A 13,653-nucleotide genomic window follows, 5' to 3' on the forward strand; every position below is an offset into this window, starting at 1 on the left:
CATTCACAGGGAAATGGATGAATCTAGAGTGAATCATGTTGAGTGAGACAAGTCAAGACCTAAGGAACAAACGGCGCATGGTATCCTTAATATGTGGCAATTAAATCCAAAGAGTACAAGAGCGAGGACTCAATAACTGTATACCCAAAAGCTATGGACATGGTAATGGAAATATAAACATAACTATATAGACATAAAAACCTATGACTCTATTGACATGTTTTATTAAATTAATATGTTTCTATGACATATAAACCCTTAGCCTAATTTTGATTAATTTCTAAATACTAAGTCCCAGTGATTGTAAATAGAGATTCCCTCCTTGAACATTTGTTTGTTAAACTTGTCATTTAAAATATGATGTAAAAATCAACATTAATAAATTCTTTTAAAAAAAAACAAAAAACAAAAAACTGGAAGACCACTGTGGCTCAAAGTGGTAGAATGCTAGCCTTGAGCAAAAGAGCACAGGGACAGAGCCCAGACCCTGGGCTCAAGCCCCACAACCACCAAAGGGGGAAAAAAAGTACATTCCTTTGATTAAGGAATGTATTAGGAGGTAGTAAGTACATTCCAAGCTTCTACTTGTTGCCTGATTTCCTAGGTACCAGTATTCCTGAGGTTAGTCCCATGCTCTAACCAGCACAGAGGGGTTTTGGCCTTTAGTACTCATCCCTGGACTTACGGAAAAAAAAAAAATTGTTGTTTGTTTATTTTTTGGCCAGTCGTGGGCTTGAGCTCAGGACCTGAGCACTGTCCTTGGACTTTCTCAAGACTAGAGCTCTACCACTTGAGCCTCAGCACCACTTCTGGCTTTGTTCTATGTATGTGGTACCGAGGAATCCAACCTGGGTCTTCGTGCATGCTAGGCAAGCCCTCTACCATTAGGCCAAACTCCTAGTCCCTTACTTTGAGGTTTCTTTTTTCTTTTTTTTGCCAGTCCTGGGCCTTGAACTCAGGGCCTAAGCACTGTATTTGGGCTTTCTCAAGACTAGAGCTCTACAACTTGAGCCACAGCACCACTTCTGGCTTTTATTTTTTTTTTTCTATGTATGTATGTGGTACCGAGGAATCGAACCCGAGTCTTCATGCATGCTAGGCAAGCACTCTACCGCTAGGCCAAACTCCTGGCCCCACTTATGAAATTTTTTGTGTCTCTTTACCCTGGTTTTTCTTTCTTTCCATCTGTTTATCATACATACATGGAGTAGAATTCAAAGATAATTCTCTGTGTCTAAGATGATCACAAACAGAAAACACTTTATGAGCTCCTATGGTAGTGTTGTTTTGACTTTTACTTAAACCCAGCAGTGGTCTTTAGTCCCTGTTCTTTTCTACCAGTGCTTTCAGATTATCCCAGTTATTGGAACTTACGTTCTATGAATCAGATATTTGGTTAGGTGGAAGAGTGCTGACTTAGTAGTCAGGCTTGGATATTTATTTGGGGGTTGAATGCTAGTGAGAGCAGAAAGAAGGAGTGAAGTAGAAAAGAAAGAGTGATTTCCTAAAAACATCCTGAAGATACAGAAAACCATGAGCATTTTATAATACTGTCATGAGGGGACCATGAAAGAGGCATGCAAGCTGTGTGCCAGTGGCTCATACCTTATTCCTTGCTACTCAGGAGACTAAGATCTAAGGATAATGGTTCAACGCCTGCCCAGGTAGGAAAGCCCATGAGAGTCCTGTTTCTAATGAGTTACCAGAAAGGCTGAATGTGGAGCTATGGCTCAAGACTAGTGCTGGCCTTGACCAAAAAGAAAAATAAAAAATCTCAAACAAGTTCAAACCCCAGGACCGGGGTGGCGGGTCAGGGGGAAGAGGAGTCATGAAGGCACTGGCACTGGTCTGAGGTGGAAAAAAAAAATCACATTTCTCAATGTATTAGGGATTGTTCAACGAAGTAGCGAGTGAAACTTTAGCACACTGGAGAAATGGATGGTCTCTGATGACTGAACCAGAGACAGAGGTTGTAGAAGTTGATGGGACCTGAATTTCCACCTTCCTATTGCTCTAGCCCTACATAGGAAGGGTTGTGTTTACATGGCATATGTAAAAATAACATAAGAACATAGGACATGTTTAGTATAACTTCACAGTGATGGTACCAAGAAAGGATTTAATAGTGCTGGCGACGATGTCTTAGGAAAGCTACCATTTTGTAGAGGCTTGTTAATACTTAAAAGATCACAAACTATCATTAGGAGTCTATTTACTTGCAGTTTATCATCCTGCTCCATTCTGTTCTTGGTGCTTAACTAATAGGGGAATCCTATATTTTAGATTTACTACCTCCTTTTCTTTCACTGTACACATGTGGGATTGCCAAGTGTAAAATTCAGGTTTAACATTGAAAATGATCTGTTAAGTCATTCTAATGACTCCTTTGATGTTAATCTCTTGATTTGTTTGGGGTGGACAATTTCTCAACAATGAAACAAAAAAGACTTTCTAGAACTGGTATCACCTTGTTTGGCTCACACATAGTGTTGGAAAATGATACCCAGCTTCTGTCTGCTCCTGGCAGAGAAACCCAAAGTCAGCTTTGTCTGCAGACTGAACTTCAGAAGTGATTTCTTTATCAGAGATCAAGATGAATTGTATGCTGGTGAATGAGTCAAATTTTAGTTAAGAGGGCTGCCTGTATCATTGGGAGTCTTTGCTAATAGAGTACCTTCACATCTTTTGTATGGGCAAAGTTCTGTCTAAGAATTGGGTGGTTAGATTTGTTCAGGAGTGGATGCTGTAACTCTTCGGGAAATGGAACAACATACTCTGTCACTATTACACAAATGTTATGAGATTCCAAACGTTTTATCAATATGAACATTTCCCTAGATTTGTCAGGTTTTTTCTTTTCTTTTCTTTTTGCCAGTCCTGGGGTTTGAACTCAGGGCCTGACCACTGTCCTTGGGCTTTCTTAAGGCTAGCGCTGTACCACTTGAGCCACAGCACCACTTCCAGCTTTTTCTGTGTATATGGTACTGAGGAATCAAATCCGGGTCTTTGTGCATGCTAGGCAAGTACTCTGCCACTAGGCCATGCTCCTGGTCCATTGATTTTCTATTGTATGTTTGCTGTCACATTTCATTTTTTTTTTTTTGTAAATGTACTTTTTTTTTTTTATCCTGGAGCTTGAACTTAAAGCCTGGATGTTCTCTCTATACTTGTTTTTACTCAAGGCTAGAATTCTACCACTTGAGCCACAGTACCATGTTCCGCCTCTTTTGAGTGGTTTATTGGAGATAAGGGTCTTATAAGCTTTCCTGCCTGGGATGGCTCTGAACTGCTAGCAACAGATCTTAGCCTCCTGAGTAGCTAGGAATGCAGGCCTGGGAAAATGTACTGTTTTAAATCAGATCCAGTTCAAGTCCTTAATTTCCTGTCAGTCTGTTATTGAGAAAGTACTCTCCCTTAATGTAATTGTTTAATCATTTATTTCCTAGAGAAAGCTAAGAACTGTTTCTTCTAGTTTGACATTTACTCTATTTGATAATGACATAAATTCAATAAAATAGGGCAATCTTGAATCCACTAAGTAAACCTTGAGAATGCTAAAATAATATAATAAATATCAATGCAATGAAAATTATTTAGTTTAAAACCTCAAAGTAAGGGACCAGGAGTTTGGCCTAGTGGTAGAGTGCTTGCCTAGCATACACAAAGACCCGGGTTCGATTCCTCGGTGCCACATACATAGAAAAAGCTGGAAATGGTGCTGTGGCTCAAGTGGTAGAGCTCTAGCCTTGAGAAAGTCCAAGAACAGTGCTCAGGCCCCTGAGTTCAAACCCTAAGACTGGCAAAAACAAACAAACATAAAAACCCCTCAAAGTAAGTTGATCTTTGGTCGTAAAGTGGAATCTTGGGGTGGTACATTGACAGCACTTGGGAGGCTGAGCAGGTGGATGAAGCTAATCTCGGCTATGGAGAGAATCTGTCTGGCCCACATATAAAGAAATACATGATCGGGCCAGGAGTTTGGCCTAGTGGTTAAAGTGCTTGCCTAGCATGCACGAAGATCCAGGTTCAATTCCTTGGTACCACATACATAGAAAAAAGCCGGAAGTGGTGCTGAGGCTCAAGTGGTAGAGCTCTAACCTTGAGAAAGTCCAAGAACAGTGCTCATGCCCTGAGCTCAAGCCCAGGACTGGCAAAAAAAAAAAAAAGAAATACATGATCATTTATCGGTATCTTTTCTTTGTACCAGTAGTAGGGCTTGAACTCAGCCTTAAATGATTTGTGTAGGTCACAAAAGCAAACCGAACAACTGAGAAATCTTATAAAAGGACAGAACTACAAGATCTCATCTAGAAGTTCAAAGCTTTTCCTTCTTTCCAAGTCATTGTCATTAAAGCAACTCAGCTCTGTGTCCTGCAGTTTCTTGATTTAGAGTTTAAATTCCCCAAAGAAGATTTGATTGGTCCAATTCCTCTATAGGCACATTCACAAAGCACAGAAAGCCTGGAAAAGTAGGTAGGCTATAAACTGAAGCCCTTCCTGGACAGGAGGAAAATGTGAAATGGAAAGCCACTTCGGTTATTTACTATCTCAGTAGGACTCTATAAGAAGTTGTTGGGGGGCCGGGAGTTTGGCCTAGTGGTAGAGTGCTTGCCTAGCATGCACAAAGTCCCGGGTTCGATTCCTCGGTACCACATACACAGAAAAAGCCAGAAGAGGTGGAGTGACTCAAGTGGTAGAGTGCTAGCCTTGAGAAAGCTCTAGGAGAGTGCCCAAGTCCTGAGTTAAAAGCCCCAGAACTGACCCCCCCCCCCAAAAAAAACCCGCAATGTACTATTTACAATATGATCCTGTTTTAAAGTTCTGTCTAGTGTAGTAATTTTCAGATTCCTATTAAACCTGAAAATAGAGAGGAATTTTTTTTTGCCAGTCCTGGGGCTTGAACTCAGGGCCTGAGCACTATCCTTGAGCTTTCTCTATGCTAGAGCCTACCATTTGAGCCACAGCACCACTTCTGCCTTTTTCTGTTTATGTGGTACTGAGGAATCGAACCAAGGTCTTCATGCATGCAAGTCAAGCACTCTGCTGCTAGGGCAAACTCCCACACCGAGAAGAATTCTTTTGTAGACAGTCCTAAACAAGTAATAGTTACATTTGTATTTTTGTGGGAGTCTCAGACAAGTTTTCTTTCAGACAGTTGAGCAAACTGTGAGGTGCTGCTTTTTGGGGGGTTGTGGGGCATTGCACAGGGTGCATTTCATTAGAGGTGGGATTCTGCCTGGAACTGAAGCAGGTCACACTATACTCCTCACCCTGTCACAGTCAACCTCTTGGCTGCTGTGTAGCAGTCACATAGTCATCACAGACTTCATTTTCCTCTTCTGAAATTACGCTTTATTTCTTTCATTTCTAATTTTGTTTATCATTGGTCTAAATCAAAAGAAAAACATAAAAACCATATATATGTTATTTTTTTAGTTAGTTTGGTTTTTGTTTTTGTACCAGTGCTAGGGCTTGAACTCAGGGCCTAGGTACTACGCTGAAGCATTTTTGCTCAAGATTAGTACGACCACTTGAGCCACAGTTCCACTTCCTGTCTTTTTTGTATGTGTTGGGGGAGGGGTTGGTAGTTATTGGAGATAAGAATTTCACACTTACCTGCCTGAGCTGGCTTTGAATCCCAATCCTCAGCCTCAGCCCCCCTGAATAGCTAGGATTCCATCTATGAGTTGCTGGCGCCCAGCTTCACTTTCCAGCTTTTAACAGTGATACCTCAGGCTCCACAATGTGTAGGCCAGCATAAATGCAAATAAATATAAATGTTTAACTTTTCAGATATCCACACTGAAGCAGTTCAAGCTGCACTGGCAAAACACAAAGAACAGAAAATGGCTTTGCCCATGCCCACCAAAAGGCGGTCCACGTTTGTCCAGTCTCCTGCAGATGCCTGCACACCTCCTGGTAGGTTTATCAAAACCCTTTCTCTCTGATGGTTATTGTTTTGATGTTCCTTAGAAAAAGATCTTTCCTTTTCCTTTTAATATATATGCATGCTACATATATTTTTAAGAATTGGCTTTCTATAATGGAGTGAAGAAATCTGTGGGAACTGGTTTTTCCATCTCCTGTTTACCAGATGTGGAATCTTTATCCTAAAGTAAGTGTGAGTTGTAAGTTCATTTAAGAGGCAATCTTAGCCCAGTGCCAGGGGCTCACACCTGTAATACTAGCTACTCAGGAGGCTGAGATCTGAGGATCTAGGTTCGAAGCCAGACTGTGTACAAAAACCTGTGAAACTCTTATTTCCAATTAACCACCAGAAAACCCAGAAATGGTTCTGTGGCTCAAAGTGGTAGAGCATTAGCCTTGAAATGAAGAGCTCGGGGACAGTACCCAGCCCAGAGTTCAAGCTCCATGACCAAAAGAAAAAAAAACAATCAGTTGGGTCCTGGCAGCTCATACCTGTAATCCTTGCTACTGAACAGGCTAAGATCTAGGATTGTGGTTCAAAGCCAACCCAGGCAAGAAAGTCTGTGAGACTTTTTTGTTGTTGTTGTTGGTCATGGGTTTTGAACTCTGGGTCTGGGAGCTGGCCCTGACCTCTTCATTTCAAAGCTACTGCCCTACCCCTTGAGCCACATCATCACTTCTGGTTTTTAGTGGTTAATTGGAGATAAGAGTCTCAAGGTCTTTATCTTTAGCGCCCGGCCAGGCTTTTGACCGAGATCCTCAAATCTTAGCCTCCTGTGTGTAGCTAGGATTACAATCATGAGCCACTGCACCTGGCTTGTGAGACTCTTTATCTTAAATTAACCCCCCCCCCCCCCAGAAATGGCCCTGTGACTTAAAGTGGAAGAGCATTAGCCTTGAGCACAAAAGCTCAGGGGTGGCTCCCAGACACTGAGTTCAAGACCCATGATTGTCCAAAAAAATAAAATAAATAAAAGTAACATCTTTGTTTTGTTGTATGTTGAAAATCTTTTTAAATAGTTGGTTTTTTTTTTTTAGATCAAATCAAGAACTTGACATATAGCCCCTGAGAAGTAAATCTATTTCAGAGCTTCAATATAGTGTCTGTCTCTCTGCTGCTATGTTACTTCCAGTGAAATCTTTGGGAAAAAAATTCTCTGTACTGTTTTGGCCTACTGTGTTTTTGGGGGAGTTGTATTATTGTGGTTAAATTTTATTCACAGCTTATCACATTGTTGAGTTATTAATACTGATTCAGGCTCATCTTAATGATTTTTTCCTAGGTTTTGACTGACTTCTCAGAGAATTTGGGTGTGTTTTGGGCTTCTTAATTGTGTGTGTTTTTTTTCTTCACATCTGTGGTGTCAATATGTTTGAAAGAAAAATAGCTCTGTAGCTTCAAGTGTTTCTCAAAATCTAACACAGGATAACTCTAGCAGACTACCACAATAAGGCATTTTGTAGTCTGTAATAGTGCATGCTCCAAACCCACTCATTCAGAATCTTGGATGGATTCCCTTCCACATTAGAACAGCGCAAGTTGGGTCTTCATAGACAAAGGAGGCTCTCAGTTTTGTAGTCATTCCTTGTTGGCAGATTCTACTACAGAGTGACAGAGGGTTCAATTGCAGTAAATGGCAAAGGGGAGGGAGCAGTGTGACATGAAATTCTTAGAAACAACCCTCTCCAAAGTTCTATTAAAGCAGTGCAGTTTCAGAGTAAATAGGCTGCTCTCACAGCTTTGGGTTAAATGTGAGAAGACAGCAAAGGATCTGGAGAGTGCTCAGAAGGAATGGAAACCATTTTTATCCTGCTTTTCAAAAGTCAGTGCCTGAGGGGAACTTACCAGCCCTTGAAACAAATCTCAGTTGTTCATTGCTGAATGAGACTACAGTCCTTTGGAATTCACTACAGGAATAAACTTGCCTCTTTCTTTCTTTCTTTCTTTCTTTCTTTCTTTCTTTCTTTCTTTCTTTCTTTCTTTCTTTCTTCCTCTCTCTCTCTCTCTTTTTTCTCTTTCTTTCTTTCTTTCTTTCTTTCTTTCTTTCTTTCTTTCTTTCTTTCTTCTCCCTTCTCCTCCTTCCCCTTTCTTCCTCTCTCTCTCCCTAAACACACACACACACACACACACACACACACACACACACACACACACACACACACACACACACACACACACACACACACACACACACACACACACACACACACACACACACACACACACACACACACACACACACACACACACACACACACACACACACACACACACACACACACACACACACACACACACACGGACTTGAACTCAGGTCCTGGGCATTGTCCCTTGGCTTTTATGCTTAAGACTGGTGCTCCACCACTTGAGCCACACTCCATGTTGGTCTTTTTAATGGCTAATTACAGACAAGAGTCTCAAAGACCTTGCGTCGACTATCAAACCAAGATTCTCAGATTACAGCTTCCTGAGGTGCTAGGATTATAGACATGAGCTACCGGCAAGCACCTAGCAGGACTGGATTTCTAAATACTCTTGCCTTGAAGACAGATACAGACATATGTGTTGTTGATCATTTTATGTATTTTAATAATTTTGTGATTACAGAGGTAAAGTCTTTTCTCCTAAGACTTGTATTTAGCAGAGTAGAAAAATAGTTGCCTGTCCCTTTTTATTCCATTCTGCGGAATCCCTGAATAGTATTTGAGAAACCTCAAGCTGCTGCTAGGGACATCTACGTTGTCCAGCAGAAGAATTTGCAACCAACAAGAGGAAATATTGAGGGCACTTTACCTAGAAGTTTTCTTACACAGTTCCCGTGTGGAAAAGATTTCAGTGTTCTAATTCAACAATTCCCAGATGATTAGGACAAATACTTTGCTATAGTATAGGAGTTTGGGAGGAACTGTATTTTCAGACTTCTGTTAACACCTTTCATAAAAACTGTAGAATTTGCTGTTCTCACACTAGAATTTAAATTCCATTCTCTCTGCCAGCTATCTCCTATTCCTATGCATCTCCCAGCATGCTTGGACTATCACAGTTACATGAATCTGATAGGCTTTATCTTGCATGTTTGCACTGATAATCTCAAGCACTCAACTTTAGAAGAATGCTAAGGCTGATGAACTCAAGGGATGGAGAAAAGCAAGATAATTGACGTTATTGGCAGTCAAAAAAGTAACATCTAGCCAGCTATAACAATGACCTAAGAAAGGTTTGCCATATTTGCAGAGGAAAATTAATTTTACAATGTTTTCCTCATCTCTTTTTATATGCTGAGAGGTCACCTTATATGTATCACAGGGTATGTTCCAGGTTAAGGCCCTTACTCTGTACATGCCGGCCTATGTGAACCTCAGTCTGGAATAACTCACAGAATACACTGACCAGTCAGTATCTTTCCCTTAGTGGGAGGTGCTCAACACAGACCTGCTTGAATTGCTGAACAGAAAAATCGTTACAGTGACTTTTGGAGGGATTTCACAAAAAGGATTAAGGAGTAAATTACATCACAAATCTGCCTTCATTTATAGTGTCATAATTTGAAAACTATAGTAAACTCTTAGTATGTGAAAGAATTTATCTCTTATTACATAAAGCACTCTTAAATAATAAGATGTCACTCAACCTAAAACTGGTATATTGCTGTATACACTAATTTCTACCATAGATTGGAAAATTTTGGTTCTCTTAAGTTGATAGCAGTCTGTGGTCCTTTTAATGCCTGTAGCTTTTTCAGTCTTTTAAACTGCTTGAATTACTGCCATGTAGTTCTCTTTGTGTGCTGAAATGAATGTCATGAGGCAATTACCTCAGCTCTTTTTTTTGTAGGGGTTCTTTGTGTAACACCATTACTCATTCATACAGAAAACACAATGCAAAACTACAGCATTTATTTTCCCCCTCTGAGCTTTTACTGCACCCTTGTGGACTTATTTACTGCACTGAGAGTATACAGGTGACCAGACAGACTACTATGTGTAGTCACTTGGCCTGGATAGAAAGAAGCTTAAATATTGACATCTCAATCACACAGAGCCTTGCTTGAGAAAGTGGACATTTTTCTGTGTGAAGCACCCATCTCTTATTTCTCCCTGCTCTCCCCCTTATTGATGCTTTTCCTTTTCGTTTATTTGCTCTTTGAAGGTTCTACTTGCCATCATCTGTTGAGGAAGAGTGTTGTATAATGGCTGTTAGGATGAGACTGACATTTCAGTGGATATTTCCTGTTTTTCTAAACTAATGTCTGAACCTCATTTTGGTATCAGCTGTATGAACCTAGTGGTTGGAGCTAGTTTTCAGGGATTCTTCTAACTTACGTTCCTCAAATTGTGCAGATGCACCCTTAAGATGTTATTGACCTTTGACCAGGCATCATATTCACCCTTACAAATCTGTTCAATTTTTTCCCCTTCCCAGCTTTATTGAATTAAAAATTGATATCATAGCCAGGCATGGTAGCTCACGCCTGTAATCCTAGCTACTCAGGAGGCTGAGATCTGAGGATTGAGGTTCAAAGATGAGTCCATGAGACTCATCTCCAATTGATCACCAGAAAACCAGAAGTGGTGTTGTGATTGAAGGAGTAAGGCAGTAGTCTTGAGCTGAAGAGCCCAGGGACAACGCCTAGGTCCAGAGTTCAAATCCCATGACCACCCCCCCCCCCAAAAAAAAAAAAACACCTTGATATCATAAGCAGCGATTTTTGGTGTGGAGAGAGGAGTGAGGAAAGTGCTGAAGTACAAGCCCAGAGCCTTACAAATACTTAGCATGAACTCTGTAGCAGCACATCTTTTTTTTTTTTTTTTTTTTTTTTTTTTTTTTTTGCCAGTCCTGGGCTTGAGCTCAGGGCCTGAGCACTGTCCTTGGACTTTCTCAAGGCTAGAGCTCTACCACTTGAGCCTCAGCACCACTTCCGGCTTTTTTCTATATGTAGTACCAAGGAATCATGCATGCTAGGCAAGCACTTTAACCACTAGGCCAAACTCCCGGCCCAGCAGCACATATTTAAAGTACATATTTTGCCAAGTTTTGATAGAACAATATGATGAATCTATGACCATGGTTAATATGAACATTTCCATACCTTCTTAATTTTTTTTCATAATGCCTTTCTTCTACCTCTATCCCCCATTACCCATGTTTACCCTAAGGTAAACATTGGCCTATTTTTTTGTAATATATTACTTCTTTTCTAGAATCTTAACATAATAGAATCATACTGTTTTACTTCCCTTTTTGCAGGTGGGAAGGGAAGGGTCTGGTTTCTAAAACTTGGCGTAAGCATTTTGAGATTCATCCATGTAATATGCATCACAACAGTGCTTCGTTCACTTTTATTGCTGAGTGGAATCCCACAACATTTTGTGCAGTGTACTTTACCTATCCATTCATTTGTTGATGGATATTTGAGCCATTTCTCATTTTTAGTTGTTTGTTACAAATGAAGCTCCTATTAACATTCATGTACAAGTTTTTTTTAAGTAGACTTGTGTGCTTTCATTTCTCTTGGTTAAACATCCCAGAGTACAGTGGATAGATGTGTTGAAAATACTTTAAACATTCTAAGTTAACATTTTAAAATATAATACACTTTCCACTGAGAAGAAAAGAGTCATTTCTACACACAGACTAAACATATTGAAAACCCAATAAATTCAATACTTTTTCTTTCCTTAAAATCAACAAGCTAGGACTGATAATGTGGCTTAGTGGTTGAGTGCTTGCTTAGCATGCATGAAACCCTAGGTTCAGTTCCTCAGTACCACAAAAATAGAAAAGGCCAGAAGTAGTGCTGTGGATCAAGTGATAAAGTTTTAGCCTTGAGCACAGGGAAGCTCAGGGACTGAACTCAGGCCCTGAGTTCAAGCCTTGAGTTCATGCACTGACTGGCAAATAATAAATACAAATAAAAACTGACAAGCTAATTGTTTATGTGTTTTCTGATTGGTTACAAAGAGACTGTAGGGTTCTGGTGACCAGTGTTATACAACTCTGTGTTTAAATCACACCAGGTTGTAAATTATAGGACTTTTACTGTATTTTCAAAGTTGTTTCCTGTTATGTAGACATGGTTACCATATATAAGAACTTAGGAAAAGATTTTGATTATACTGGATAGCAGTTTGAGTTCATGTTTAACCAGAGCTCAGTCTATAGGAAATGAACTGTATTTCTATTAACACTAATCATGCCAAAATTTCTATAGATCATAGCAATTTTCTGAGTAAGTTTTGCCTTTTTTTATTAGTGTAAATCAAAGGGGCTTCATGGTAATATTTACATACATGTATATGGTCAAATTGACAGCTTCTGTTACTCTTTCTTAGCCCTCCCTCTTTTTCTAAGCTACCAAATAAGATTGAAAGTATCTCATTGTAGTTTTTTGTTGTTCTTTTTTAACGCAAAGGTGTAGTTCCAGGAGGATGTAGTGCACTCAAAAGGATCTTGAATTCCAGACCAGCTTGGGCTACATTGTGAGACTGTCTCAAGATGAAAAGATGTCATTCTAAGGCTTACATTTTGTGTGAACTTAATACATAATCATCTTGAAGCCTTGCCCGGCCAGTTCTGTTGCTGAGCTTGCTCAGGGGAGAGTTATTCATAGCAATCACAGTTCTCATGTTGAATAATTATCATTATATATTTTCTGGTACAACTTTCAGACTATTGCTATCATCTTTACCTTCATGTTCTTGTGAAAGAACTAGTTATTTTAATTATTCCTAAGGAAAATTTCAGATACCCTACAAATCAAAAGGAAATGTCCTTTAAACTGTTCTCCTAGGAAGAAAGGGAATCTGACTTTAATTGGCCATCTGCCGTGTGCTGAAGCTGCTGTGTGTGCTCTTTCATGGCTTCCCACTGCAGTTATGATGAAGATGGACTTGTTTAGCCTGACCCTTAGCAACCCTGAGCTGCCTCCTCTTCCTTGTCCATCCTTATCTTTCGTCGCTATGGGTTTTGCATCCAGTGCTTTGGTTTGTCTCACTTTGTTTCAGATTTTCATATATGCCTTGTCTATTGTCTCTCCATGCTTCCTCACATACTATTCCTCTCTTCTTGCTGCTGCTCTCTGCCCATTGTGGGCCCCATAAGAAATACCTATTTACAATCTAGACCCTATGAGAGTAGGGGCCGTATTTCCTGCTTATTAATGTGTTATTCCCACCATAACACTATAGCACTCTCTTTGTTGAGTGGACAAACAAGCAAATAATTTTAGAAAATGGATCATTTTAACCCTTAATCACAGAGCTGATAAAGTGGTAGGCCCCAGAATTCAAGTGACAAAGCAACACCAAAGCCAGGTAACGACGCTAAGCTGTTTCATAGCTGTGAGTCATTAAACACTTTGAGGAGGGATGGAAGGTAAATTAGGTAATTGAGCTGAAACAGTACACCTAATTGCATAATTGATCCACTACAGAAATATAATGAAACCAATCTTCCATAAACCTAATCAAGAAAATTTAAAAATTGAATTACTTCGATTTTAGATTTACCCAAACTAAAATGCTGCCATAAAGGCAGCTTATAAATAGATCCACAGGAGTTTGTGGGATTCTGAGATGTGTTACCCTGACGTACTTTTTTCTTGGTGTTCAGTTCATCTACCCCACTGGGGCTACACCTCCTTTTTTCTATTTACAAAGGTAAGAAACTTTCTCTCAAGGTACAATTGAAATATTAGAACATTGTCTGGAAGATATACAAGATGC

The 13,653-nt window shown here is 39.9% G+C and overlaps 1 protein-coding gene across 2 annotated transcripts in view; it reads left to right on the plus strand.

Annotated features, from left to right (window-relative positions):
• The window catches only part of Dip2b (DIP2 acetate--CoA ligase B (putative)), a 230,636-nt gene that overhangs the window by 134,329 nt on the left and 82,654 nt on the right, over positions 1–13,653 (plus strand). For both annotated transcript variants that reach the window (XM_090325667.1, XM_090325674.1), the window contains exon 4: positions 5,794–5,919. In XM_090325667.1, coding sequence (XP_090181793.1) covers positions 5,794–5,919 — 126 coding nt within the window. The remainder of the gene's footprint in view (positions 1–5,793; positions 5,920–13,653) is intronic.

Source organism: Megascapheus bottae, chromosome 2 (genome assembly GCF_031878675.1).
Source record: "Megascapheus bottae isolate mThoBot1 chromosome 2, mThoBot2.hap1, whole genome shotgun sequence".
NCBI classification, from domain to species: domain Eukaryota; kingdom Metazoa; phylum Chordata; class Mammalia; order Rodentia; family Geomyidae; genus Megascapheus; species Megascapheus bottae.